Here is a 26,764-nt window from a genome sequence, read left to right as displayed (position 1 = left end):
ATCTGCATTTTCTTTATATTACATGGTGCTTGTATTTTTCACCGCATTCAGAAGCTTTCTGTTTGTTGCCATTTCACCTGGGACTCGAGTTCGTTAGCTGCTCAGGGCCCTGCTCTGGGGATGACTCGAGTCCCTGCCCTGCTCTCCTCCTGCCAGCTTTGCCATTGCCCCGAGCTGCTCTCATTTGTCAGCCCGTTGAACTTTGTCCTCAGGTTGACTGTGCTTTGGAATCCCATTGCCAGGGACACACTGGGAGCTTGTCGTTCTTAGGGCCACTGTCTCTTCATTGTTTAAGTCTGTCCCCCCACCAGCATGCACAGACGCACAGACACACACACACACACACACACACACACACACACACACACACAGGGCCACCTCAGGACCGGGGCTAGAGTTTTGTTAATCTCTGTTCCCATTGCCCTTGCCAGATGCATGTGTGATCCCTAATAATGTCTGCTGAGTACATGGTGGGAGCCATTGGATACCCGCAGTCATAAATCCAGAAGTCCTTTCTCCCCTTCTTTCGATTTCCCTTCAACGGGCCCTCTGTTTTGGAAGCTCTGGTCCCTTTCCCCCCGCTTGTTGACCCCTAACTGAATTTGCTTCCCCTTGGCCAGGACTCCCCAGTCACCAGCTGTGTTCTCTGACCCTCCCATGGCCTGTTGTCCCAGAAAGATGTGCTGGTCTTCTCTGACGGGTACCTTCCCCAGACGCCAGCTCCTACCCCGTGGGTGAGCTGTCTGTCATCGCCAGCTGTGTCGCCCCGCTTGCGCTCCTGGCTCGCCTCCGCCCTCCTCCCTGTAAAGTGGTATGCTGTCCTCCATGCTTGTGCCCTCGTCTCCCACTGCTCTGTCCTGCTTTCTGCATGAGGGTCTTTTCTTTCCAAGTGGTTGGCAGCTGAGGCCGTGTATGTTATGTCTCTTCATCAGCTCTCACACATCTGTTCCTTTAGTTTTCATTTTATCCATGGCGCCAGTCCGGTTTGAGTCATCAGATAGTTCTAGGAGGCTTGTGAAGGGCTCTGTCCTTTGCTTACCTCCTGCCTGTTTTTTTCTGAGAGCCCTTTTATCTGTGCACCCCTCCCCAGTATGGTTTTCTTTGCCATACTGGTTTTGTTTCATGTATGCAGTACTTTTATTTCTCTGAGGACATTAAAGATGGTTTTAGATTTTCTGGTCTCATTGTTTCCAATTTGGTCACCGTCTTTCCCGAAAGGATTTTTCCTCCGATGTCACGGGGGGGGGCACTTAAAATTCTGGTTGGCATCCTGGGTTCCTAGTTGGGGTGGGGGCTTTGTTCACTTTAGCAGCCCCCTCCCTGGTTTGCAGCGGGGCCTCTTTCGACACGGCCAGCAGCCCTTGTCAGAGACCCTCTCTCTGCGGGAGCTCTCAGGACTCGAAGCTTTACTTCTCCGGGGGGAGATGGTCAGCGCTCATCAGGAAGTCTGACTGCTTTAGCAATTTTAATAGTATGCTTTCAGTTGATATAGCACCTTTCTATCAGAGACCATGATGCTTTATCCATGGATGTTGCCAACCATGGCCAATGAGAAAGCAGATCTCCAATTCCAGGGGTTTTTTTTGGGTTTTGTTTTTTGTTTGTTTGTTTTTATTTTTGTTTTTTTTTTTCTGAAAAGTGTTTTGGCTTAATCACCGTATCACTTTTTTTTTTTTATTACAGAGACAGAGAGAGAGATAGACATGGACAGACAGGAACGGAGAGAGATGAGAAGCATCAATCATTAGTTTTTCATTGCACCACCTTAGTTGTTCATTGATTGCTTTCTCATATGTGCCTTGACCATGGGCCTTCAGCAGACCAAGTAACCCCTTGCTTGAGCCAGCGACCTTGGGTCCAAGCTGGTGAGCTTTTGCTCAAACCAGATGAGCCCACGCTCAAGCTGGTGACCTCAGGGTCTTGAACCTGGTTCTTCAGCATCCCAGTCCGACGCTCTATCCACTGCGCCACCGCCTGGTCAGGCTTATTTTTGTTTTTTGACAGTCATAGAGAGGGACAGATAGGGACAGACAGAATGGAGAGAGCTGAGAAGCGTCAATTTTTTGTTGTGGCTCCTTAGTTGTTCATTGATTGCTTTCTCATATGTGTCTTGATGGTGGGGGAGGGCTACAGGAGAACGAGCGACCCCCTGCTCAAGCCAGCGACCTTGGGCTCAAGCTGGATGAGCCTGCATTCAGGCCAGCGACGTTGGGGTTTCGAACCTGGGTCCTCTGTGTCCCTGCCCGATGCTCTATCCACTGCGCCACCGCCTGGTCAGGCTCCAGGTATGTAGGTAGGGGATAGGTGTTTTAGGATTAGAAATTAAGAAAATAGAATTTAGAAAGAACTAACCACGTCTGAAATGGACACAGAGCACACGTCCGTTTCACTGCCGCCCAGTACTGGGAGGCTCGGGCCCTGTGCTGCCTGTGCCTCTGCCTCGGGTGGACAGCCTTGGAGTCCACTTGGGTTGCTTCATTATGGGTTAGGAATCAGCTTTTAAAGTTCTAAATTAGTTGTTCACTTTCAAAATGTAGTTGTATCTTTTTTCACAATTATTTTCTTTGTGAGATTTTTTTTTTTTAGTTGACTCTTTATTGACATTTCCATGGGGTTTCAGGAGGAAACTAAAGCGTGGGGTCAGCCTGTTCTTGACCCAGATGTCAGTATTGCATCCGTGTGATTCTGCCTGACCCCAGCTATTCACGGCAATCCTGCAGCGGTGGCCGGTGGCTGTGAGGTGTACAGCTGTCCTCAGTGCACACTCTTCTGGGCTCTGTAGTTGGTGAGAGTTGAATTCTGCATTTTCTTCAGTCTCTGATCCTTTGGCTCCCAGGACTTTTCTGTCTATTCTACTGACTCCTTTTCATTCTCCTTTATCAACCCCTTGCCTCTTATGCTGCCTCTAAAGTGTTACCTGTCCCCTGTGCCTTATGCTCAGCATTACTGTCGTCTCCTGTATTCTCTCCCAAGATGCAGAGTAGAACCGCTTTGCCTCGAACGAGTGCAGGTGGTGCGGAGGAGCCAGCAGCCCTGGGCTCACTGTGGACTCGGCCTTTGCTACTGTCCGAGCTCCGTGAGTCGGTTCGGACTGAGTCGAGTGCCGTCTATGACGGGAGTGGATTCAGTGAGAAGACACAGCACTGAATATGTACAGCTTATTAAACGTTCTTACCTTCCCTTTCGGCTCTGTTTCTCTTATTTGTCTCCGCGCCCCACTGGTCACATCCGATTTTCAGCTTCTTCCCAAACATGTGAGAGATACAAAACTTCCAACTAAATCAATCTAAAATGGAGATTTATCTTTGCCTCCTTTTATTTTTTCATTAATTTTATTACGTTTATTGGGCCCACAATGGATAATAAAATTGTAGTACAAGTTTCAGGTGTACAGTTCTAGAATCATCTCTGTATTGCATTGTGTTCACCCCAAGTCAAGTCTCCCCCTTCACCATATAGCTGACCCCTTGCCCCCTTACCCTCCCCCACCCCTCCCCCACCTCCCTTCCCTCTGGTGACCACCGTACTGTTGCCTGTGTCTCTGAGTTGTCATCCGTCTTGCTTGTTTGTTGGCTTCAGTCGTGTCACCTCCGTGAGTGAAAGCCTGTGGTGGTTGACTTTCCCATCTGACCTCCGTCACTTACGGGATTCTCAGTATCCATCCATGCTGGTGCAGACGGCATCTTTTCTCGTGGCCGCGGAGTTCCCGTGTGTACGTGGGCCACGTCTCTATCCAGTCCTCTGCCCAAGGGCCCTCGGCTCCTTCCCATGTCTTGGCCCCCGTGTCGTTGCCTCCTTTTAAACTGGCTCTCTCTCCTGCTCCTGCGTCATTTCATTTCTCCTCCTCCTGCTCACTGCCACCCTGCAGGGGAGGGCGGTGTGCCCCCTCTGGTGGTTGGAAATGCGCTGCACGGTGAGGTCTGGTGCTGATGATGGTGGGATGGTTAGAATAGGGAAAGGGCTGAGAATCGGGTAACTCAGAGCCTCAGTACATCTCCTGGGCAGCAGCCTCATAGCCGAGATCTGGACTCCAGTCCATTCTTAACACTGTCTCTTTTTCTGAAAACCCATTTAAGCATGTGACCCATTAGGACCTCTCTTGATTACTCTGACTTCTGGGCCAGAATTCAAACTCATTGACACAGGAACCCTTATGCCTTGTCACTCACCTTCTCAGCCTGCCACACACAGCCCTCTAGCCACGCTACCTCCCCCGTGTCTCCTGCTCCTGTGCCTGTGAAAGCCGCCCCTTACTCCACACAGTGTCCTCTGCCTGCAGCGCTCTGGGCCGCAGCTCACCCTCCTGGTTTACTCCTGCTCGTTCTGTCACCAGCTCTTTATTCTCCCAGCGCTTGTTACACCCCTCGGAGGGCTCCGTCTGTGCCTGTTACACCCCTTGGAGGGCTCTGTGTGGGGCAGACTGTTTTAAAATTGTGTATCCATCTATTTTCCTGTTCTTCTTTGTGTGCCCAGCACGGTGCTCGCAAGGGTTTAGTTTTTTAAGTGAAAGATGAATTTGCTTCTGTTATTTGCCTGTTAACTTTAAGAAAAGTGGCACTCACTAACTCGAGTCAGTTGATAGGGCAGCCATCTGCATTCCGGGCTTCAGGGCTTGGTATATTTTATAAAGTGTATAAAGTAGTTGGGCCCAAGAAGCATGTTGCAGATGATGTGAGTGAGCTGTGGTTATTTGCACTGAAGATCAGTGTGTTCCTTGCTGTCTTTTTTAAAATGTCTATTCATCTTAAAATTATCTCTCAAAGTAGACTTTACAACCAGGCAGAAATTATGACAGTTGAAATCTTACCAGGATTAATTCATTTCTCCAAAGTGGTACAGTGCAAAATGAACAAAACAGATTTCAGAAAGATTTAAAAACAATCTTTGTATCATAATTCTAGAGAACATTAGGACTACTCTGTTTTCACCATGTTTTAGAAAATACTGTTGCACTTAAATTATATTGTTAATATATCCCATTGGATCCCTCCATAAGAGCCTTTCTGTACTGTAGGCGAGGAGTGTTCATTAGGACCCGTGGTTAGGTGCTGGATGAGGGAGTGATGTGTCTGTGAAAAGATGTCGGCACAGAACTGCAGCCCTTTTCCTAAGTGAGAACCACTCTGATTTTCCTTTGAAAATAACTACAGATACATAAAAGATTGACATTCTTCTCACGTTTTTGATGTTGGGAATGAAGGTATATTCAAAAGTAAACATTTGTGGCCAATTTTTTTGGCTCAGATTACTATGACATGGAATCCATGGTCTATGCAGACACAAGATCATTTATTCTGAAGAAGCCAAAGCTGTCTGAGGACATAGTAGTGGCGTCAGACCGCGAGTCGGGGATGAAGACTGCAGAGGCCCTTCGGGCCCTTTCAGGACACCTTATGCAGACACGGTAGATGGTTTCTTTTTCTTGTAGCTCCTGTGTGTTGATTAGCTAAGGAGGGCAGGTAGCCGCTAGGCCCGCTTCCCTCCCCGTCCTGGCCCTCAGTGTAGTGCTTTTATTGACTCAGTAGTTAGCCCGTGGAGAGGGAGCTAGTCCAGTTCAGAAACTCCAGTTCATCTTTCTTGTTCAGCACCCTGTTATTCTACAAAATAATGTGTAGGGTATAGCTGTTAATAAGATTCTTTTCTTTATGCGCATCCAGGAAATGAGATTTTAAAAGCCAGGTGGTCAGAATCAGGAAATATCTCCAGAGAGACTGGCCTATTGGTTGAGATGATTCTTCCCTTAGAAAACCGACTGAATGTTCTAACAGACATACAGATAATCAAGTTAGTGTCAATGCAGACTGCTGGCTCTCGGTTCTGGGCAGAGAGGCTGACTTGCCAGTTTATCTCCACGTGACCCTGTGACCCTGTGAGCATCGGGTGGATGCTGGGGGTGAGGGTGAGGAGAGCTGTCCTTAGTGCAGCCTGGAGGCGCTGGCCCTCGCCCCGCGTGCCAGCGGGAGCACACCACTGCTGTGCCCAGAGGTCCTGCAGCGTCCTAGTTACTAATGCCACCCAGCGAGGGAAAGGAGTGCTAGTTCTGCTGAGGAGCACATAGGAGGCGCAGCGTTTTGTGTTTGTTTCCCTAATTCTATGGTATTTTCTATCTATCTGGCAGAGATCTTGTACAACCAGATAAACCTGCAAGTCCCAAGTTTATAGTGACGCTGGATGGTGTTCCCAGCCCCCCAGGATACATGTCAGATCAAGAGGAGGACATGTGCTTTGAAGGAGTGAAACCTGTAAACCAAACGGCAGCCTCACACAAGGGACTCGGAGGGCTGCTCCAGCCTCAGCAGTTGCAGTTGATGAACAGGCAGCTTGATGACCCCGATGGTAGTTTCTCCCACGGTGTGTGGGGAGCTCACCCCCCCCCCCCCCCTTGCCAGCGCCGTCACTGAGGAAGGAGGCTTGGACGTGGTTCTCTGCTTGCAGTGAATGTTGGTCGGAGGCCTTGCTTTGATTTATTATTCAGTAGTGGCCTTTTTTCTTTTTACAGTCAGAACAACCAGTTACATTTGAGACTGTTTATCCTGTGTGTTGTGAGGTTGGCTCTTCCTCCAGTGCTAAAATAGTGCTGAGCCATGGAAGCCAGAAGGAGCTCTGAATTATGCGTGTCAGAGGGCAAACCGTCATTCTTGGTTCTGTTTATACTTTTTAAAAAAAGAAGCTATAGTTGTTATTTTCCCCTGTACCGGCAATAGTCTCTCTGGTAATGGACTTGACAGAAAAATGAATTTGAATTTTGATGCTGTCTTTACCTCAGTGAAATTCCCTGAGTGGAGTTTCTCATCTGATCACTTCTTGCATGTTTAGAAAAGACATGTTCAAATTAATGTCTAAGCCTCGTATTTAGAAAGTCAGTATTTTTAGGCAGAGATATGAAAATATATTAAATGCCTTTTTAGTAGTTAAAAATATAGTAGCCCTTAGGGGGAGACATGAGTGAGTGAAGGCATATTGTTATTTGAACTGAGACAGTCTAGTTACGGTTTAGATTGGAGAAGGAAGATGAAAACGACTTTGTTGAGAGGAAGAAGAGTTTTTAAATGGTAACAAAAGTGGTAGGAACTGCAGTACTCAGGCAGTGCAGATATCTTGACTTCGTATATTTTGTCTAAAATAAGAGGAAGTTCTGGGTTTTTATTACTTTGGTGTGCATGTCATAGCAGTGACACTAAAGTATTAGTAAAAATTCTTGCCTAGGTTGTACAGCACCGTGGCCGTTCCGGGGGCAGCTGTCGGGGGGGTGGGCCTCCTTCGCTTTTGCTTTGGTGTGGGACTCGGCATCTCACTGCTGCTCGGGTGAAGCTCTGGAGTGAGCACTGTGAGGCCGGAGAGGCTGAGTGAGGGTCACAAAGGGGCTCCCCCCTGCAAGCAGGGGGTTTGAAACTGTTATTGCTGTTGGTGGCTTTTTGTCCAGTGTTTCAAGGATGCCACCAACAGCCATAGCTATTTCAAGCCACCACTGGCCATTCCATGGCAGTACAGATTTTATGGCTTGCAGTAAAAAGTGAATTTGCCTCCTAAAACGTAAACAGGAAAAGTTTTAATAGATTATGAAATGAGTGTTAGGGAAAACCAGAGTCAGGGCCTTTGTATATATTACTTAACCTTTCTCAGAAAGATGGTTTCCTGATAAAGTGTTGAACTGCTTTGCTGTTGCTTGTGTCTGGCCACGCCCCTCCACTTTCCCGCCAGCCTGCGCTGCGTACTCTCTTAGCTTCTTTCCATCCGGCCGGTTGTGGTGGGAGATCCCCAGTCTGAAGTATGTTCTTTAGGAGGGAGGTAAGGCAGACACATTTTCTCTATAGAACTGGTACAAACACCATTTAAACTTGGCAGAACTCCTCAGGCCCTATCAGGTTTTATTTGAGATAAAAAGAATACTTGGTATCCTGTAGCTAAATAATGCTCCTGAAGGTAGCATGGAAAATTGACTCATCAGGCGTAGTCATAATAACTCCCTGAGGATTCTCCTAGCTGGGCTTTAGGACTGGACTGAGTGGCTTGTTATCCTGAAATGAAGACAGCACGTGGTCAGAGGAAGAGCCACTGTCTTATAAGGCAGTGGTCCCCAACATTTTTTGGGCCACGGACCAGTTTAATGTCAGAAAATATTTTCATGGACCGGCCTTTAGGGTGGTACGGATAAATGTATCACGTGAGCGAGACAAGTGTCAAGAGTGAGTCTTAGAGGGATGTAACAGAGAGAATCTGGTCATTTTTTAAAAATAAAACATCGTTCAGACTTTAATATAAATAAAACGGAAATAATGTAAGTTATTTATTCTTTCTCTGCGGACCGGTACCGGTCCGCGGCCCGGGGGTTGGGGACCACTGCTCTAAGGAAGACATTGTCTCAGTGTAAACGAGGAAGCGGAAGTTCAGAGCTGGTAGATAACACTGGCCGGAAGTGTCCAGGTCCCCCACTGGTACGGTACAGAGCCAGGCTCGATGGCCTTCGCCTCGCCTCGGGGGAGAGGACTAGAGGAAGTGGTGGAGGTGCGTGCTGTCTGCTCTCATAAACGATAAATGGGAATGGGGACAGGAACAAGGAGTACCCTTGATGCCCCGGAGGGGGCGCTGCCAGGTGTAACTTTGTTTTTTCTGTATTTTAAATTTGAATTAGTTGCCAGCATTTAAAATTTAGATGTCATGTTGGAAAGGTTTTTGACTTTCTGAACCAGGAGACCATCTGGCAACATGGTCCCACTTCCCGGTGACATTGTAATTAACTTCATAGCTGGGCAGACCCCGGTGAGGGGGGTGGCAGGGCCCAGCAGGTGGGGCGCGCACCAGGTCCCCAGTTTGCCCTCCACACCGGGCTGTCTGCCAGGTGCAGTTAGGTGACCTGCTGGGCCTGGTAGGTAATGACATCTGTGACCCATTTGGGGCAAAAATCTTTTCCTTACTCTGTACACAGTGCAGGTTTATCACCTGGACTTCGAAAAGTGAGTGGAAACACTTTTGTGTTCAGATCACTGATAATCTTGCCTGAATGAGAATTGGCTCACATTCTCGATCCACTTGTGTTTCCAGTTTGCGTTCACTCGCTCGCTCTCCACTTGGCATTCCTTTTTATGTTGGATTCAGCTCAGAAATCACTTTGAGGACAGTGTCTGGGGACTGGGGCCGCAGTGGCGGCGTCTCTGGCCACTGCACTTTGCCAGGAGGATGCTGGTCTGCTCCTGGGATTGTTTGCAGGGTTCTGTTCATACTGCATCAGACTATTTGGACTCGTTTGTTTCCTGTGGCTGTAGACCCAGCAGATAAGGTTTTAGGGCTGGATTTCGAGGAAAATTGAGTAAAGGTGCGGGGTACTGAATCGATCGTAATTAATGAGAGGCTTTTTGTTCTTCTGCCTTTGCAGCTGAGCTGAGCGAGCTGAGCGCGGCCCAGAAGCCGGACAAGCTCCTGGAGCGCTGCAAGTACTGGCCGGCCTGCAAGAACGGGGACGAGTGCGCCTACCACCACCCCGTGTCCCCCTGCAAGTGAGTCGGCAGGGCAGCCAGCTGGCTTGTGCTTTCCTTCCCTGCCCCCCTCCCCCTCCCTCCCCTCCCCTCCCCTCCCCTCCCCTCCCCTCTCCTGGAGCCCCTTTTGTAACTAAATGGTGACATCTGCCCTGGCCTGCCCCGAGCAGCACACTTTCTGTGTGTGTTGAGGGCTGAGGAGGTGGGAGGGGGCTTCTTTGTGCCTCAGAGGTATGAGATGCCAGGATTCTGAGATTTATTCAGGCTTCTGCACATGTAAGGAGCTGAGTGTGACTGCCAGTGTTACCTGCATTGTGTCCCTACGCATATCACAGGTGTCTGAGACACAGGGAAACGGGTAATGGGCAGTGAGAACAGTTTGGACTTGGCTGTATGTTTTCCTTACCAGCTACGTGGTTCAGTGGAGTGAGCTGTGAGAGACGGCTTCAGATGTTTGTTTTGTTTTATAGATGGAATCTCTCCATGTTTAAACTTCAGGAAATTTGAATGTGAGAATAATGTGGACATGTAAATAGGGAGACCATAGGGTGGGTCTGTCTTTGGTAACGCAGTGCCTTGCACAGATGCCGTGCTCGCTTAGTTTACTTCATAAAGTGGCGGTGTGCGTCCTGTTACTGTTCACGCGGCTTGGCTTGAGCCGAGTGCTGCTACGCCCGGGCTGTAGGGTAGACAGCTGTGTCCTATTTTGATAGACGGCCACTTTAAAACTGGAGTTTCCCTCCTTTGTTACTTCTTTGTTGTTTCTCAAAACAAGTAGTGATGGAATATGAGCATAAGAAGCCTCTACAAAGAAGTACTGATGCGTTGAGAAGATTGTGAACCATGTGCTTCTCTTTGTTTTATAGAGCTTTCCCCAACTGTAAATTTGCTGAAAAATGTTTGTTTATCCATCCAAACTGCAAATATGATACAAAATGTACTAAGCCTGATTGTCCCTTCACTCATATTAGTCGGAGACTTCCAATACTGCCTCCAAAACCAGGTTAGTGACTTTGTGCACTACTAACTTTGGGTAAAAAAAATAAAAAAAAAAAGATTAATAACATTTTGTGACTGTAAACTGAGTTAAAAAAAATGTTTTGAAATTGTATCAGAACCAGTTATGTAACCAGTGTTCAGAGAGGAAGTGTACCATATTATAGTATTCTTAAGTACTTCATTGTTTTTCTAATTATTATGGACTGATTTTGAGAGAGAGAAGGGGGAGAGAGAGAAAAGCGCTCGTTTGCCGTTCCGCTTACCTGTGTGTTCAGGCGTCACATCCCCTTCGTGCCCTGACCGGGGATTGAACCCGCATTCTTGCTGTTACAGGATGACGCTTTAACCAGCTGAGCTCACCAGCCAGGGCCTTAAGTATTTTATTTTGACAAATGAGTATGTGTGTCATCATTGCATTTTAGTTTTAAAATGCTTCTCATAAAAGAATCAGAATGCATGAAAAATTATTTTGCTAAATAAATTGATCAATGCCTGCCCTTATTTTTGTCAGTTTTAACACCAACACCACCTTCTAGTAGTCAGCTGTGCCGTTACTTCCCTGCCTGTAAGAAAATGGAGTGTCCTTTCTACCATCCAAAAGTAAGAACTTTCATTTTCCCCAAAATGAATATAAATATAATGGTGACTTCTTAGTGTGAGAACTGGAAGATCACTAGCAAAGGGGATGTCAGCCCGGCCCGCCCCATCCTTGAACTTCTTTTTTGTTCGAGTTAATTTGATGGTCGTTTGTGATCTTTAAGTTATTCCTAGTGTCACTTAGCCTGCTTGTCACCTTCGCCAAGTGGTGCAGAGCTACTGAATGTTAGTATCCTAAGCGCTCAGGAGAGTCAAGCTCACCTTTGCAAGTCAGTTTCCGTTCCTCTCTGCCACAGGCATGAGGGGTTTGTTTTTGTTCTCTTTGTCTCACGATGGCAGAGCTGAGATGACCAGAGCCACTGGTACTATTCACTACCGCCCAGACTTGCGCTGATGTTTAAGTTGCCTGTATGCTAAAGGTTGGTTGATGTGTCCCCAGCTGTTGGGTCGCTCAGAATGAACGATCTCCTCTGAAATAGCCTGAAGACCACACAGAAGGCCTTCACCCCCCCAGCTGCAGTGGGGCAGAGATGAGTCCCAGTGAAGAAGGTCAGGGATGTAGGCAGGGTGTGCAGTGATAATGACATGGATAAAGAAGTCGCTTATTGTATGCTAAGACTCTTTTTGAAATTTGACTTGCTGTTCTTCTTTGACTAGGATGTTGTGTCGGGGAAGGGTTCATTTTTTCAAAGTTTCAGTAGTAAAACAAATGTTACAGACCATAGCTCTTGCCCCATTGATGTTCGGGTGAGCTGGTTATTGTCAACCTGTGTCAGCTCTGCTCATGTGGGAACTGTGCTCTGTCCCCAGCATTGCAGGTTTAACACTCAGTGCACGAGGCCCGACTGCACGTTCTACCACCCCACCGTCACTGTGCCGCCGCGGCACGCCTTGAAATGGATTCGGCCTCAGACCAGGTAAGGAGAAACATTACAGTTTTCCTAAAGTCATTTCAAATACTTTTCTAATATGTAGTTTCTTAAATTTCTAAGCACACAAATTTGGAGTAAACTATCACTTTGATTTTTCTGTTTAATTTTACAAGGGTTCTTTAGAAAAATAATATACTATGTAAACCAGGTTTGTTTTATCCAGCAGTTGCTTATTTGCCTAGATCATCTCCAGATATGATTTCTTTTATAACTTCTGAACATACACTTCAAGAGTTACAGTGCCTAAAAATCTAGTATTAATTTTCTTAGACAGTAAAAGGTTTAAAACACTTGAGTGTGACCTGTAAATTTAAAAACGTTATCTTTATGTACCTTATGTACTTTTTCTTTTAAAATCTGATACTTACATCACAATCTGTAGAACGAATAGTCATTGACTTAAGACACTCAGCTTCTTAGCTCAGGTGAGTGGTGTATAGGGATGTAAAGTCGTTCATTACAACTTTTTTTTTGGTTTTATTTATTTAGTGAATAACACCCAGTCCTACTGGCAGAAGATTGTGAAGTTTGAAAGTTTCCATCTACTGCTGAAGAGATTCTATAGAACTTGTCAAATCTTTGAAACTTGGAATATATTTCTTTCATAATATGAAGTTTACTGCCTACCTGAAGTATCTAATTTTTCAAGTTTGTAAGTTTATTAAGCGGTTTTCACATTGGGTGTTTTTGTTGTTGCTTGCCTTGTTTTGACTGAGGAGAGTTTAAGGAAAAACAAAATTCTTTTAAAACACATGGTGTGTTTGTACACTGCTGTTCCAAGTATCAGCATGTACAACGTGGTAATACCAGTGCTGATATTCCTGCTTGGGGCTCTGTGTTGCTGTGTGTGTGTGTGTGTAGAAAATACGATACAATGAGAGGAGTATCCGTATTCCGAAAGTTGGATTGCTGCTTTCACTTTTTCCAGGGATTGTATAATGTTCATACTCAACAAAAAATAAGAGTGGCCAGAAGTGTTGAGGTGGTTTAAAATAGTCCATCCTAATTTTAAAATTTTAAGTGATTTAGTTTAAAAAGTAAGATAACGCAGGCTTTTTGGGTTGCGTGCTCCTTGGGTAAATAGTTCCCAAACAGCTAGTACTTCAGCTGGGGGAATGGTGAGGGAGGCAGGGCGGAAACAGCGGGCGGCGGCAGAAAGAAACAAGAACACATCCTGAAAACCCTTTCATTTACTGTTAATGTGAGCTTTTAAAATAAATATTTGGGGGAACTACATTATCACAAAATTATACAAAAATTTTTACAGCTTATATATACATAGTATTAGAGAAGACTTTGAACTCACAGCATTCTAGCTATACATAATATTCTCCCATTCTGAAAACATTCTCAGAAATAACTCCACAGATAATAGTTACTGAAGATAGTTTTTTAAATGTAAAAATTATGTAGATTTCAATAGTGTATTTTAAATGACTATATAATTACAGAGATCAGCTGGGTAAATTGCAAAATAGGACTAAACTTTTGGACTACTGAATTAAAATAGAATTTTGTGTATGTGGTTTTTAAAATTGTTAAGGCAAGAAGTGTTAAATACTTTAGAATTAAACGGACCACTGTTTTAAAGACTCGTACAGTTTTTTAAAAAGTAAAGAAAAAAGCAAATTAATGCACAAGGGGTAATAAAGACTCAAATATTGAGGACCAAATTAAATTTAACGGTAAAAAAAGAAAAGTTCATAGTCTCATACCCAAGAGATAATAAAACCGGGAAAAAAAAAAGCCCCGCATGTGTAACAGTGTTTAAGAGTCTCAAACCAGCAGTCTTGTCTGTGGCCATTGCTTGTCCATTAGGAGGAGAAAGAATTAAGCAGTTAGTAAGCCATTGTGTGCGCTGCGCTGGTCCCAGAGCACAGACTGAGACGCTGGAGGAGAGACAAGCGCACAGCGCGAGGCCGTCCGGGGGGGCTGGTGAAAGGCGGCTGTTCTTCTCTCTGAGTGCACTCCACTGAATTTAAGGCATCTGTTCATTCCCGTGTTAGTTACTTACTTGAGATGCTTTACATCACTGCAGAAGAACTTTGTTTTGACTTAAAGAAATTTTAACACTTTTAGTATGGTCATTTATAAGTGGTATAAAATTGCACTGTCACAGTTCCACCATAAAGAACATAAATGGGAAACAAAGGCTTACGTGGTTTAGTTCAGCCATTTTACAAGGAAATACCATGCTAAAATCGAATTGTTTTGTGCTACTTAATAGACATTGCCTGGAAACACATGTAAGAGTATAATCTTATCTTTTAGTTGCTATGGTTTATGGGCACACTAAGGTTGACTAAAGCATTTGTTGGATAACTGGTCTGAAGTGGACTGCTGTCAGGCCATGGCCGAGTGGCTTAGTTGGTTAGAGCGTTGTCCCCATATGCTGAGGTTGCTGGTTCGATCCCTGTTCAGGGCACAAGGTTCAACTATTGGTGGCATGAATTAAGTGGAAGAACAAGTCGATGTTTGTCTCTCTTTCTCTAAAAATCAGTAAGTGAAAAAGAAAACCAACCACTGTCAGCGTGAGTATGGCCAGCGGGCAGCAGTGAGGGACAGCAGTGCAGCATGCTGTGGCCTGTGCACGTCCAGAGCGGACTGTGGGTGCCACGAGTCTCGGGGGACGGCTCAGGAGTGGGTCAGACCCCCCACACAAGAACCCTGCGTCGGAAAGATGAATGGGGCAGAGCCTGCACGGCCTCCTGCAGTTAGTCCCCTTCCCTTGGTCTGATGGCTCTGATGGCTGGGGAAAGCAAAAGGCAGGCGGTCTGGACTGACTCCTTAAACTCAGCATGACCTTTGATCGTGAAACTGACAGTAGGGGTTAAGCCTGGTTTATCCAGGTGGCCGTCTGGGAGCACAACATGCAGTGGAAGCAGCCTGACCCTAGTTCACAGTTAAGGATAGAAGTTTCCACCTGCACTGCAGTGGAAATGGAACTTCTCTCTAGCCGAAAGCTGACTAACTGGACTGCCGACAATCTCAAAACCAGAGGGAGAGGGGTAGTTCTGAAGGATATTTTCCCTTCAATTTACTGACTTCCCCTTTATAATGTACCTGAATGGAAATGTATTGTAATTAGCGTATTCTAAAATCTGGCTTTATTTAGAATATATTGATGTTAATAGTAAGAGAACATTTTATGTTTCAAGTCTCAAATATCTTTAATCAGCCCTTCAGACACAGCTACTCAAAGCTTTAGAACCGACCAGGTTTAATCACTCCTTCAGCTTCCTGTGACACAATTCAGCCATTTCTGTTTTTAGTATTTACAAGGTGTTGGACATAGAAGAGATTTCCAGAAACCTGAAGGGTCTATTATGCTACAAAGATTAAAATAAAGATTCATAGGACCATCTTAAACTTCTTCATATTTAGAAAAATAGATTTTTAAATTATCAGTCTACATAATTTCCAATCTTAAGGGGAAACTACAGATAAGCTAAACAGCAAATTCTTGAATGGCAAGTACTGATCTTTGGCAGCGTTTAAAGTGACTAAGAATAAAGATCTAAGTTTGGCCCAATCCACCAAAAAGGAAATAGACGAGTCTTCCACATGAACTGGGACTCATTCCTTCTGGAAGCTGGCCTGTGGAGTGGCGTAACGGCTAACTAAACAAATTTCCCAGTTACAAAAAAGGCTGTAAAAGTTTTATTTCAGGAGTTAACTAAATTGTATAACTGTAAATGTGAATTTAACTCAGTTTATACATTAAATGTTTCTATTAGACTACATCTTTAAATATTCATTGTTCTTTCCAGTTAAATAACTATTGCTATCTAAAACCTTAAAAAACTGTACACAATTGAAAATGACTTCATTATACTACTTTTTCATTGATGAGGCAATAATCACTTTAAGTTTTCAAATATAGAGATGACTTCTGAACATAAAGACAGCTCAAAAATGAAAGTGTAGCCATTATATACTATTAACTTGCATTTGCCCCTGAACTTATAAATGCCAGAAGAAAAATGTCCTTTATAAAAAGGGCTAAGTAGTATATTCTGTAGTGTGTGTGTTTCCTTAGGGAAAATGTTTGCCTTTTAAAAACATCTTTTGGGGTGATGGTGTGTTCCCTTTTCTGATGGAAACAGAAGGATAAAACATCTCCTTGAACAATGAATCTTGAAAAAATAAAATTACAAAAGGAAAGTGTTTTGCTAAAAAGATGATGAAAATTGCCCAAGTGGAGTTGGTAAGGTTTCGGTTTGTTTTCTGAGGAGTGCTACGCCCCGAACCTCCCAGCAGGTCTGCCAAATGTGTGACTCCCGACATGGGGGGCTCACGATCAAGTGTGTATCCAGTCCCTCCTTGAGACGGGGTGATCTGGCAGTGTATGGACTGTGGACAGTTACCCAGTGCACATCATCAGTACTTGAACTGATCAGTCTTCTACTTTGATGATTCTGAGCATGTAACCCGGTACAGTCTTAAATTAGCACCACTTGGCTTTCCCCGTCTGTGATCTGGCATCTCGGGCTGTTGATTTGCTGTCTTCTCGGCCTCCATGTCTCAGTGAGGCATATGTACGCATTTCCAGACGAGTAAACTGCAACCAGAGAGAACTGCAGTGAGTCTATGGTATGTTTAGACCTTTCAGAACAGTTTTTCAATTGAGCTTTCAAATAATACATGTATACAATTTTCCTCATTAATTCTTTTCATTGTGTATTTGCATGGCATGTAACTGCAAGGAGCCACCTGCTTGTGCTACCTTATGATGCTGATTAACTGAAGCTGTAGAGTAATTGCAAATCTCTTTTAATTATTTAGAAATGAAATTTAAGGGGGTGACACTGATCAATAATAGTACATAGGCCCTGGCCAGTTGGCTCAGTGGTAGAGCGTCGGCCTGGCGTGCAAGAGTCCCGGGTTCGATTCCTGGCCAGGGCACACAGGAGAAGCACCCATCTGCTTCTCCACCCCTCCCCCTCTCCTTCCTCTCTGTCTCTCTCTTCTCCTCCCACAGCCGAGGCTCCATTGGAGCAAAGTTGGCCCGGGCACTGAGGATGGCTCCTTGGCCTCTGCCTCAGGCGCTAGAATGTCTCTGGTTGCAGCAGAGTGACGCCCCAGATGGGCAGAGCATCGCCCCCTGGTGGGCATGCCGGGTGGATCCCGGTCGGGTGCATGCAGGAGTCTGTCTGACTGCCTGCCTCCCTGTTTCCAGCTTCGGAAAAATACAAAGGAAAAAAATAAAAAATAATAATAGTACATAGGTTTCAGGTGATAGCGGATCTCTTAATAGTAAACAGCGTGGCTTTGGGCTGAGAAAGTGACCCACCTGCAGTCATCACCTCCAGCACTAACAACATGTCGATCACCACTGGTAAATCGAATATTTGTCACATGGGGTGAATGACCCAAGAACCTTTTGTGCTTTGCCTAAAAACAAACAAAAACCGAGCTCATGAGTGGTGTGTGATGTACACCAAAGTCAGAGGTTGCTGTCAGGAGCCATGATTTCCCATCAGGGGAGTGGAGAGAGCGCTCAGTCAGGGCCACAGCCAGTGATGAAGGGCTTTTTCCAGGTTAAAAATGGATATTAACACAAACCCAGTGATGTGGGTATTCGGGTTTTCAGCCACTCAAAGTTTGCCTCTGAGGAAAAGCATTTGAAACTTGGTTATAGATTGATGAAACATTTGATAAAAGGCTAATCACAGCTCTATTAGAACAGTTTGCAAAGATGGTGTTACTTCAGGGCAGGAGGTATAATTTCTAATAGCTATTATTTCAGAGTGATAGTTTAGGAACACAAGGTATTTCCAAAGCAGGAGATGATGACACATTGTAGCTTATATGGGATAAAGTACTAATGGTGAGACACCTAAACTGGGAGTATAATTATATAAAATACTAAACTTAACACTTACAAATTTTTCAGGGCATGGGAAGTCAAATAGCTTAACCATGCCGAAGTCATCTCCTGTGACGAGGCTGATTCCTGAGTGGGACACGCAGGCACAGTTGACATCAGCTTTCTCGGCATGCCTAGACCAGATTCCCGTAACTTCACTCCCTAGAATACTGGAGGGAAGGAATGAGAGAAAGCCCACCATAGCAAGCACAGAGACTTACCATACTGAAAATTTCTTGGTCTTTCATCTCTACCTAATATTTTTTAAATACAGAAGGGAAATTGTGATAAGGTAAGTTATCTGGAGTCCTGAGTTTCACCTGGACGTTAACCCTCCCCCCGTAAGGAAATTTTATAATTTCAAGAGTTTATACATTAAATAACCTTTTAAAACAACACAATACTGTATGAGAGCTGGTTTATAAAATAAAAAGTGATGCTTATTCTATAGGAATATGATGGATACTCATGGATACCCTGTTATACAGCCAGAAAATGTGAACAAATTTCCAAGGTTTCACTTCTAACAGCTGCAAGATAGCATTCCTTTAAGGTAGAGAAATAATACAATTGCCCAACAGTGCCCAATATATGATATATTTTTATTGTCTCTTATTAAATCTACTATATTAAAGGAAATATCAGGGCATCTTTAAAGTCATAACTGGGGGGGGAACACCGCTGTCCCCTTAGGAAGAAGTCAGGCTCTGTTCAGAGACTTCAAACTCACTGTTCCCCAGTGGAAAGACACTGTGGAAATAGGGCTTTCCTAACAGCCCTCAATCAGGCTTTCCTGACTCTGAAATGTACCTAGTCCATGTCGCCCAGGTAATTCTGTCCATGGCAGCCTGATCCACAAGACGTCTTCCTGAAGGCACTTCGTAGACATGCCGCTTATAGCAGCCAGTGGAGACCTTGAAGCGCATACAAAAACGAGACAAGAATTCCAGGATGTGAGAGGCAAAATCCTGAGGTTCACAGTACGGTAGGCAAAGTGGTACTCGATTTACATTTATAACATTATGAAGAATGGAAAGATAACTACAAAATCCTGTTCAAAAAGGAGAAAAGTACTGCAGAACAGGAGAGTAAAGAATGCAGACAGGAAGAGGAAAGGCAGGAGTCCGGAAGCTGGAACGCGGGAGTGTGAACATGCACTCACTAGCAAGATGGGGCAGACCGACCTGCATGTCTAGGACTTGAGTGTACCTGGAGGTGGCGGCCATCTGCAGAGAAGTCCATCTGAATGACGAAGCTTGGAATGTCTTTGCAGTAGCTGGTTCTGTTAAGGGTGGGACCCAGTGATAGGTCATAAAAATCCACTGAGTTCTCACTAGAACCCACTGCCAGAAACCGGGAATCTGGACTAAATCTGAATATGTAACAAAACATGTAAAAGATGCATTAGGTGACATGAAATAGTATAAACAACTAAGACTTGTGACTTTTTCTTTCTGGTTCTCAAGTCTGTGTGATAACGGCCTCAAACAGGTTTATCTAATAGAATCAAGTGATTATGTGTACTGATTATATTTGTGTTACAACAAAAAGCTTTATATTTTGTTTCAATTTTAAATTGTCCCTGGACTTTCATCTCCTAATTCCTTTAAAAGTATATGCTTTTTTGAAAACCACTATGTTACAGCCTGACCAGGTGGTGGTGCAGTGGATAGAACATCAGACTGGGATGTGGAGGACCCAGGTTCGAGACCCTGAGGTCGCCAGTTTGAGCAAGGGCTCATCTGGTTTGAGCAAAGCTCACCAGCTTGGACCCAAGGTCGCTGGCTCAAGCAAGAGGTTACTCAGTCTGCTGTAGCCCCACGGTCAAGGCACATATGAGAAAGCAATCAATGAACAACTAAGATGTCACAATGAAAAACTGATGATTGATGCTTCTCATCTCTCTCCGTTCCTGTCTGTCCCTATCTATCCTTCTGTCTCTGTATAAAACAACAAAAAAAACCCCACTAAGTTACATAACCTAAGAATCCTAACAGCAAAGAACACAGACCAGCATAATTCATGCAGGTTGTTAGATGAAGATGGAAGTTATTTTAAAAGACAAAGTACGCCCTAGCCGGTTGGCTCAGCGGTGGAGCGTCGGCCTGGCGTGTGGGGGACCCGGGTTCGATTCCCGGCCAGGGCACATAGGAGAAGCGCCCATTTGCTTCTCCACCCCCTCCCCCTCCTTCCTCTCTGTCTCTCTCTTCCCCTCCCACAGCCAAGGCTCCATTGGAGCAAAGATGGCCCGGGCTCTGGGGATGGCTCCTTGGCCTCTGCCCCAGGCGCTAGAGTGGCTCTGGTCACGGCAGAGCGACGCCCCGGAGGGGCAGAGCATAACCCCCTGGTGGGCGTGCCGGGTGGATCCCGGTCGGGTGCATGCGGGAGTCTGTCTCTCCCCATTTCCAGCTTCAGAAAAATACAAAAAAAAAAAAAAGAGACAAAGTACTATTTGCCTAATGATCATGGGAGGCAGTATTCCACAATTCAGTCTTTTGAAAACCTCCATGAGTCTTGCTGAGGTAGGTCCCTTAGGAACACGGAAGCTGAGGGAATGTACTGAGTTCTTAGGAAGGTTTCATTTGTAACGGTTTTACTCGTGAAAACCAGATGATTTTGACAGACCTGAATTCAATCTATCTTGATCACATAGCAGTACTTAGTAAATGGTAGCCACTATTAAAATAAGCTTAAGTAATGAAAAGTAAAGGTTCGAGGAAAGTTTAAAATTCAGATTCAGTCTGAGTTATTAAATGGAGCAGAGTATTAAATGAAGGAACTATATATTCAATTGAGATTAAGAGAAGTAAGAGATGTGAGATGTTCAGGGTTATAACTAGTTTTCCAGGCTGACAACTTTTGAAGGGCAGAACAAAGATTCTTGGCAGGAGGAGCTCACGGGACATGTGCAGGGCGACACTCATACAACATTCACCGAGTACTGGCCATTAGAAGGTACTGTGGTCACTGCCCGGTGGATTCATAATTTAGCAAGAAGTAAATGACACAAACAGCTGTATTTCAGCATACAATTTATGATGTGATAAAGTGCTATGATCACTGAGGACCTTTTTTCAAATGCAAACAGTCGTGTAAGAGTATACTAGAAATACTACATGTGTTGACCAACCTGATATCATGGATTGCACATCGTCTGTCTCTCTTCTTTCCCCATATTTTTAGAGAGCTCACCAGTAAAATAATAAATTCTCCATTTCTCATCCCAATAGCCACCATGTCCCCTTCAGGGCTGTAACACACAGTCCGCGCAGCGTGTCCCAGGTTCACTTTGTTTAACATCTTCTGCATGGGAACCAACACAACTACAGTAAGTTACTTTAAAAGCAGACCAATCTCTTCCTGAAATTCTCAACGTAATTCTGAGAAATTATCTTTTAAAAATAATTTGTACCTACTTTATCAGCAATATCCCAGAGTCTAACTGTCCCATCTTCGGCAGCAGAAAGGAAGAAATCTCTGGAAGGGTGTGTTGCTAGTCCCCATATGGGTCCATCCACATGACCGTTAACTAAAATATTACAGGCTGCATTTTTCTCTCCAACTTCAATTATTTCAGCATTCCTTGTCCCGACTAGTATCTTGCCCTGAAACGTAAGTGGGACCAATAGATTTAATACTACAGTTGCCCTTGATAATACGAGAATGACCCTACCGACCTATGTGTTACTGTGATTTAAAATATACATTTGGTCTTCCATTTCTGGCAGAAAGCTCCAAAAACCCTTGGAATCTACTAAGGAATGTCAGGTGTTTTTTACTATGTTAATGAGGTGCCATTTAGACTCCTCTTAAGGATGGGGACGGGTTGCCAGGTGAACCAACCCTGATATCAGAGGGTCAGAACTCTCGGTTCATCTCCACACCCACCTCGGGAGAGGAGAGCGGCTGGAGGTTGACTCCATTACCAGTGGGTAAGGATTTCCTCCTGACGACGTGACAAAGCCTCCAGTCCCAGGGACAGGGCTGTAGAGCTCCCGGGTAGGGGGGTGGCCAGCACGTGGAGACGCGGGGAGGCTGCATGCTGGGAGGAGGTGTGGGAGCCCCAGCGGCCCGCACACCTTCCCCTAGGCAGGGCTGCTTGTGGCTGTGCGGCCCAGCACCCCTTGACTAGAGAGGCCTGTGAGCCAGTGAGGATCGTGTTTCTCCTAGTTCTGTGCGCTGCTCCAGCAACGAGGCAGACCTGGGCGGGGGGCGGGCCTCCGGGCTGTAACCAGGTGCGCGGAGGCACGGTAACCACCTAGACTTGGGGCTGGCGGCTGAAGGGGTGGGGCTGTCTCCTGGGACCCGAGGCTCTCTCCAGGTAATGTCAGAATTGAGTTGAATTTTCAGACCCCCTGCTTGGTGTCAGAATTGCTTGGGGACCCGGCCTCATTAGAATTGGGTCAGAGAACTTAGTGCTTTGAACTAAAAATGTACAAGCCAATCATTAGCACGTACATTTTTCTCTGACTAGAGACGCAAGTGCAAGAGCACTAGGCTTGGAGCGTCGCCCCTGGTGGGCATGCGGGAGTCTGTCTGTCTCTCCCCGTTTCCACCTTCAGAAAAATACACACACAAAAAAAAGCACCAGGCTGGGCTGCGTGTCAACCCATGCTAAAAATAGAGGTTTTCTTCAGGATAATTTCTCATTATTGGCTTCTCCAATCATCCAGTTTTGACTTTGATGATATTTTAGGCTGAAGATCTCCAAAGGGGTGTACATGCATTGAGATATAGAAAGTACCAGATTTTAACTAAAAATTTTAACTATTAAAAAAAGCTTAACTAATATGTAACATACAGACTGACGAGTACACGTCGATGATCTATAATAAACTTTTCTCAAGTACTTGGTCAGAATTATCTATAGAACTGTGTATGTTTAAGAAAGCAAGACAGCGCCTGACCTAGTGAGGACGAGCCCAGGAGAGGCGGGCCAGCCCTCTACCCTCGCTGAATTATCCTGTTTCACCGAAAATAAGACATCCCCTGGTAATAAGACCTAGCGCAATTTTTTTCAAGCTTAGAAATATAAGGCCTCCTCTGAAAATAAGACCTAGTGTGCTTTTAGGAGTAAAAATTAATATAAGATACTGTCTTATTTTCGGGGGAACGGTAGATTGTTGTACATGGAAATAGAGTCACATGAAATTCTTGATGGAATTCAGAGTTTGGCTGGTTATGCTGATGTTTGTGATGACGTGACTACAGTATATTAACAAATGTTGATTTTTCTGTTCAACAATAAACTTGAATTCTTGTTCATGGAAAAATAAGACATTCCCTGAAAATAAAACCTAGCGCGTCTTTAGGAGCAAAAATTAATATAAGACACTGTCTTATTTTCGAGGAAACACGGTAGCAGATTCAAGGGAATCTGGAAGCTGCGGCAGACAGCCCCCTCCCCGCCGCGCTGCGCGGGCCGACCGCGGACAGGACAGGACCCTCCCCGCCGCGCTGCGCGGGCCGACCGCGGACAGGACAGGACCCTCCCCGCCGCGCTGCGCGGGCCGACCGCGGACAGGACAGCCCCCTCCCCGCCGCGCTGCGCGGGCCGACCGCGGACAGGACAGCCCCCTCCCCGCCGCGCTGTGCGGGCCGACCGCAGCGGCAGCGGGGAAAGGCGGAGCGAGACCGACAGCGTCACGACCTGCCGAGGGGGAGAGGCCGCAGGGACGCGCGCCTGCTCCCCGCGGCCCCCCGGCGGCCCCGGAGCAGCTTACTTTGCCTCTGCACACGGAGCGGACGCAGTCTGTGACTTGTCCCGTCTCCAGCCGGAACGCGCGGCATCGCCTCAGTTCCTGATCCCACAGTTTGACCGCGCCTCCTTCTTTAGACCTAAGTAAAGAACAGCCCAAACCAAAATAAAAAAATATTGTTGGCTATTGCAAATAATTTTTATCAAAACAAATACTAAATCATAAGCAAGATATAAAAAAAGCCCTGATATTTGTAATTTGATATATTCTTCTAAACTTTTAATGGCAATTTAAAGATACACTGTATTCAGTCAAACATTCAGTTTAAGCAAATTTTATGAAAATTAATTTCCTGACACAACCATAATTTTATTTAGCTCCTCACCTCCGACCTCCCCACCACCCGAACGTGTCCTTTCAGAATACCTCCTCACGACGGAAAGGCACAGGGGTTTTTAATGGCAAGAGGACGATGGAAACGCAAGGATGGGGAAGGGGTTACAGGTGCCAAGCGGCAAAAAGACCTTTAAGAGTCAGAACAGAAGCACATTTTTTCCTACCATTATTATTGACATATCCTACTGAAAAAAAAAAGAGAAAAAACCACAGGAAAGAAATATATATTTATCTAATAAGCTTACATTATATCTTTTTTTTTTTAATATTCAGGCAGTTGCGTTTTCATTTGTTCTGATTTAGAGGCATCAGTGAAATGTGCCGTGTTACCTTTGGGATTTGGGTAAGTTCATCCTATCGTCTTTGCTATAAAACTATTCCTGAGATTAAAAAATATCCCATTGAAACAGGTTGTAAGTTACTAATGATTAGGGGTGTGCAAGACTTCCTGACTTGTGGGAACCCTAAATGTCAGAGTAACACATAAAAGACAAAACACAGCCCGTTCACGGTTTCTGTCGTGAGCCTGCGAAGCGCACTGCTCAATCTGCTAGAAGAACGGCCCATCTCCAGGCAAACGTGTGCGTGTGCCATGTACAGTCAGTCTCCCTGTATGGGGGGTACAAGCTGTCATGTCTCCTTTACGGACATACACAGGCTCTTCCAATTCTGCACAGGTATGTACGTACTGCTCGGTCACATTGTATGTTACATTTTAACATGGGCATGAGTATGCTGGTAGGAAATGAACGGTAAGTATCTAGTTTCCACTGGAAGAGCTGAAAACCACTCAGAAAAAGGCCTCTCCTCAGATTTGATTTTGGTGATCTTGCGTTGCGCAGTTTTATCTAACAAGCTGGCCTCAAGCCATAGCACACGGGCAGAGCTTGTCCCAGCGCCCTCATCCTCTCCTAGTGGCGCGGGCGCTCTGCCCTCAGGGTCCTGTCTGCACTCAACCTGGCAGTCAGGATCATCCAGGGCTTAGTGACAGAGCTTACCATGAGTCGCCTATTACTCCACAAATACGTATGCAGGCATACAGATTGGGAAAAGAATTTTTTTTTTTTTTAGAGGGACATATAGGGACAGACAGAAAATGAGAGAGATGAGAAGCATCAATTATTCATTGCAGCAAGTTAGTTTCTCATTGATTGCTTTCTCATGTGTGCCTTGACTGGGAACTCTGGCCGAGCCAGTGACCTTGGGCTCAAGCCACCTTGAAGACCACCTTGGGCTTCAAGCCAGCGACCTTTGGGCTCAAGCCACCTTGAAGACCACCTTGGGCTTCAAGCCAGCGACCTTTGGGCTCAAGCCACCTTGAAGACCACCTTGGGCTTCAAGCCAGCGACCTTTGGGCTCAAGCTGGCGACCATGGGATCATGTCTATGACCTCACACTCAAGCTGGATGAGCCCGCGCTCAAACCGGCAACCTCAGGGTTTCGAACCTGCCCAATCCTCTATCCACTGCGCCACCACCTGATCAGGCAGGAAAATCAATTCTTAACTTTCAGAATAACTATCTATCCATAGCTCAGAAAAATCACCACCCCAGCTGTTATTTATCTACAAGGCTATCTGAGATCAGAAACAGGAACCTACAAGGAGGCACAGAGTAGGCGCTGAGAGGGGCAGCATCTATGAGGAGAGTCAGAGAGGGTCCACGTAGCCTAGACACAGCCAGACGAATGGCGAGCCCCGCGCAGACCGCGATGCGCACACACGCACGCACGCAGGCGGCCGGGGAATAAAGGGGACTCACGGCCTCTCCTTGCCGCCGGTCACGATCAGTCCGTCCCGCAGGGTGGTGTACATGGCAAACACGGGCCCGTTGTGCGCTCTGGCCACCATCCTACACAACACGTGATCTTTCCACACACAGACATCTCCACTGACGGTACCTGTAAACGTCAAGTTATTCTGAAAAGGAGCGGGGAAGATAAACTCATCAAAAGTTCCAATAGAGTTCAAACAGATGCAATTCTCTAGTCAGTGTGCGCCTAGCTCACCGTGGACACAGGCACGGGGCACGGCGGGAGGACGGCGGCCTCGCCGTCTGACCCGCACCACGACGCTCGGTTCTGTCCGGGCGCTTCCCTTGGCCAGGTCCAGCACTTATTAGCTGGCAGAGCCTCGGGCAAGGCTTGACCCTCTCTGCGATCTGCCTGTTCCTGACCAACCAGGGAGTTCGGCCTCTAAGGTCTCTTCCGACTACAGAATGCTGTACTTCTCGTTCATATTGTCCCCTGGGGTGGCTTCCCTGCCCCTGCCTGAGAGTAATGTAAAGGCCACAGTCACAGAATGAGAAAATAATAAAACTAGGAAGTGAGATAACTTTCTGTTAGGTTTGCTTTTGTCACATAAAGTAAAACTACCTATAGCAAAGTCGTTTTTCAGATTTCACTAACTCATTGAAGTTAAAAACGCAGTTAACACCTGCCATTTCTTAAAATCAAGATATCAAAAGTTAATGCCCTTCTGCAATCAATCCAAAATATGATAAACTTGATAAAGTACCCAAAGTTTATCACATATGCGTTAGGTCCCTTGGAGAACGGTGACCCCTCCGTGGGGACCGTAGGTCACATGTTGTGTCGGGCGCTATTTTTACCCAAAACATAGAAGAAACCAGGAGCAAAATAAAACTGAATGAATGATCACAGAAACAAACTGATATATTTCTTTAATTTACTCTTACTGAGAATACCAGTTTGTATGTTTAACTTCTCTACAACTTAATGTGACTGCAAATTCTTCAGGGTTTATACTTGCTCTCCAGCTCATATTTGAATAAGTTATTT

General features: G+C 45.5%; 2 protein-coding genes across 11 annotated transcripts in view; one reads left to right on the top strand and one right to left on the bottom strand.

Moving 5' to 3' along the window:
* ZC3H14 (zinc finger CCCH-type containing 14) overlaps nt 1–12,611 on the top strand; it is a 38,958-nt gene extending 26,347 nt beyond the window's left edge. For 2 of the 5 annotated variants that reach the window (XM_066276925.1, XM_066276920.1), the window contains 7 exons: nt 5,245–5,404; nt 6,119–6,351; nt 9,374–9,494; nt 10,340–10,476; nt 10,984–11,072; nt 11,880–11,986; nt 12,491–12,611. In XM_066276925.1, the coding sequence (XP_066133022.1) occupies nt 5,245–5,404; nt 6,119–6,351; nt 9,374–9,494; nt 10,340–10,476; nt 10,984–11,072; nt 11,880–11,986; nt 12,491–12,497 (854 nt within the window). In that variant the 3' untranslated portion in view covers nt 12,498–12,611. The remainder of the gene's footprint in view (nt 1–5,244; nt 5,405–6,118; nt 6,352–9,373; nt 9,495–10,339; nt 10,477–10,983; nt 11,073–11,879; nt 11,987–12,490) is intronic. The other 3 variants (XM_066276922.1, XM_066276921.1, XM_066276923.1) reach the window with 3 other exon arrangements.
* A 1,607-nt stretch (nt 12,612–14,218) lies between these two features.
* Nucleotides 14,219–26,764, bottom strand: part of EML5 (EMAP like 5) — a 153,488-nt gene continuing 140,942 nt past the window's right edge. For 3 of the 6 annotated variants that reach the window (XM_066276912.1, XM_066276914.1, XM_066276917.1), the window contains 8 exons: nt 25,726–25,883; nt 23,594–23,708; nt 21,287–21,475; nt 21,001–21,173; nt 19,080–19,242; nt 18,681–18,784; nt 17,887–18,040; nt 17,140–17,395 (listed from right to left, as the gene is read on the bottom strand). In XM_066276912.1, coding sequence (XP_066133009.1) covers nt 17,252–17,395; nt 17,887–18,040; nt 18,681–18,784; nt 19,080–19,242; nt 21,001–21,173; nt 21,287–21,475; nt 23,594–23,708; nt 25,726–25,883 — 1,200 coding nt within the window. In that variant the 3' untranslated portion in view covers nt 17,140–17,251. Of the gene's footprint in view, nt 16,563–17,139; nt 17,396–17,886; nt 18,041–18,680; nt 18,785–19,079; nt 19,243–21,000; nt 21,174–21,286; nt 21,476–23,593; nt 23,709–25,725; nt 25,884–26,764 lie in introns of those variants that run through there. The other 3 variants (XM_066276913.1, XM_066276916.1, XM_066276918.1) reach the window with 2 other exon arrangements.

This window comes from Saccopteryx bilineata, chromosome 4 (genome assembly GCF_036850765.1).
Source record: "Saccopteryx bilineata isolate mSacBil1 chromosome 4, mSacBil1_pri_phased_curated, whole genome shotgun sequence".
Classification (NCBI taxonomy): Eukaryota; Metazoa; Chordata; class Mammalia; order Chiroptera; family Emballonuridae; genus Saccopteryx; species Saccopteryx bilineata.
The sequence above is the reverse complement of the archived record's forward strand: the minus strand, read 5'-3'. Positions and strand labels throughout refer to the sequence as shown.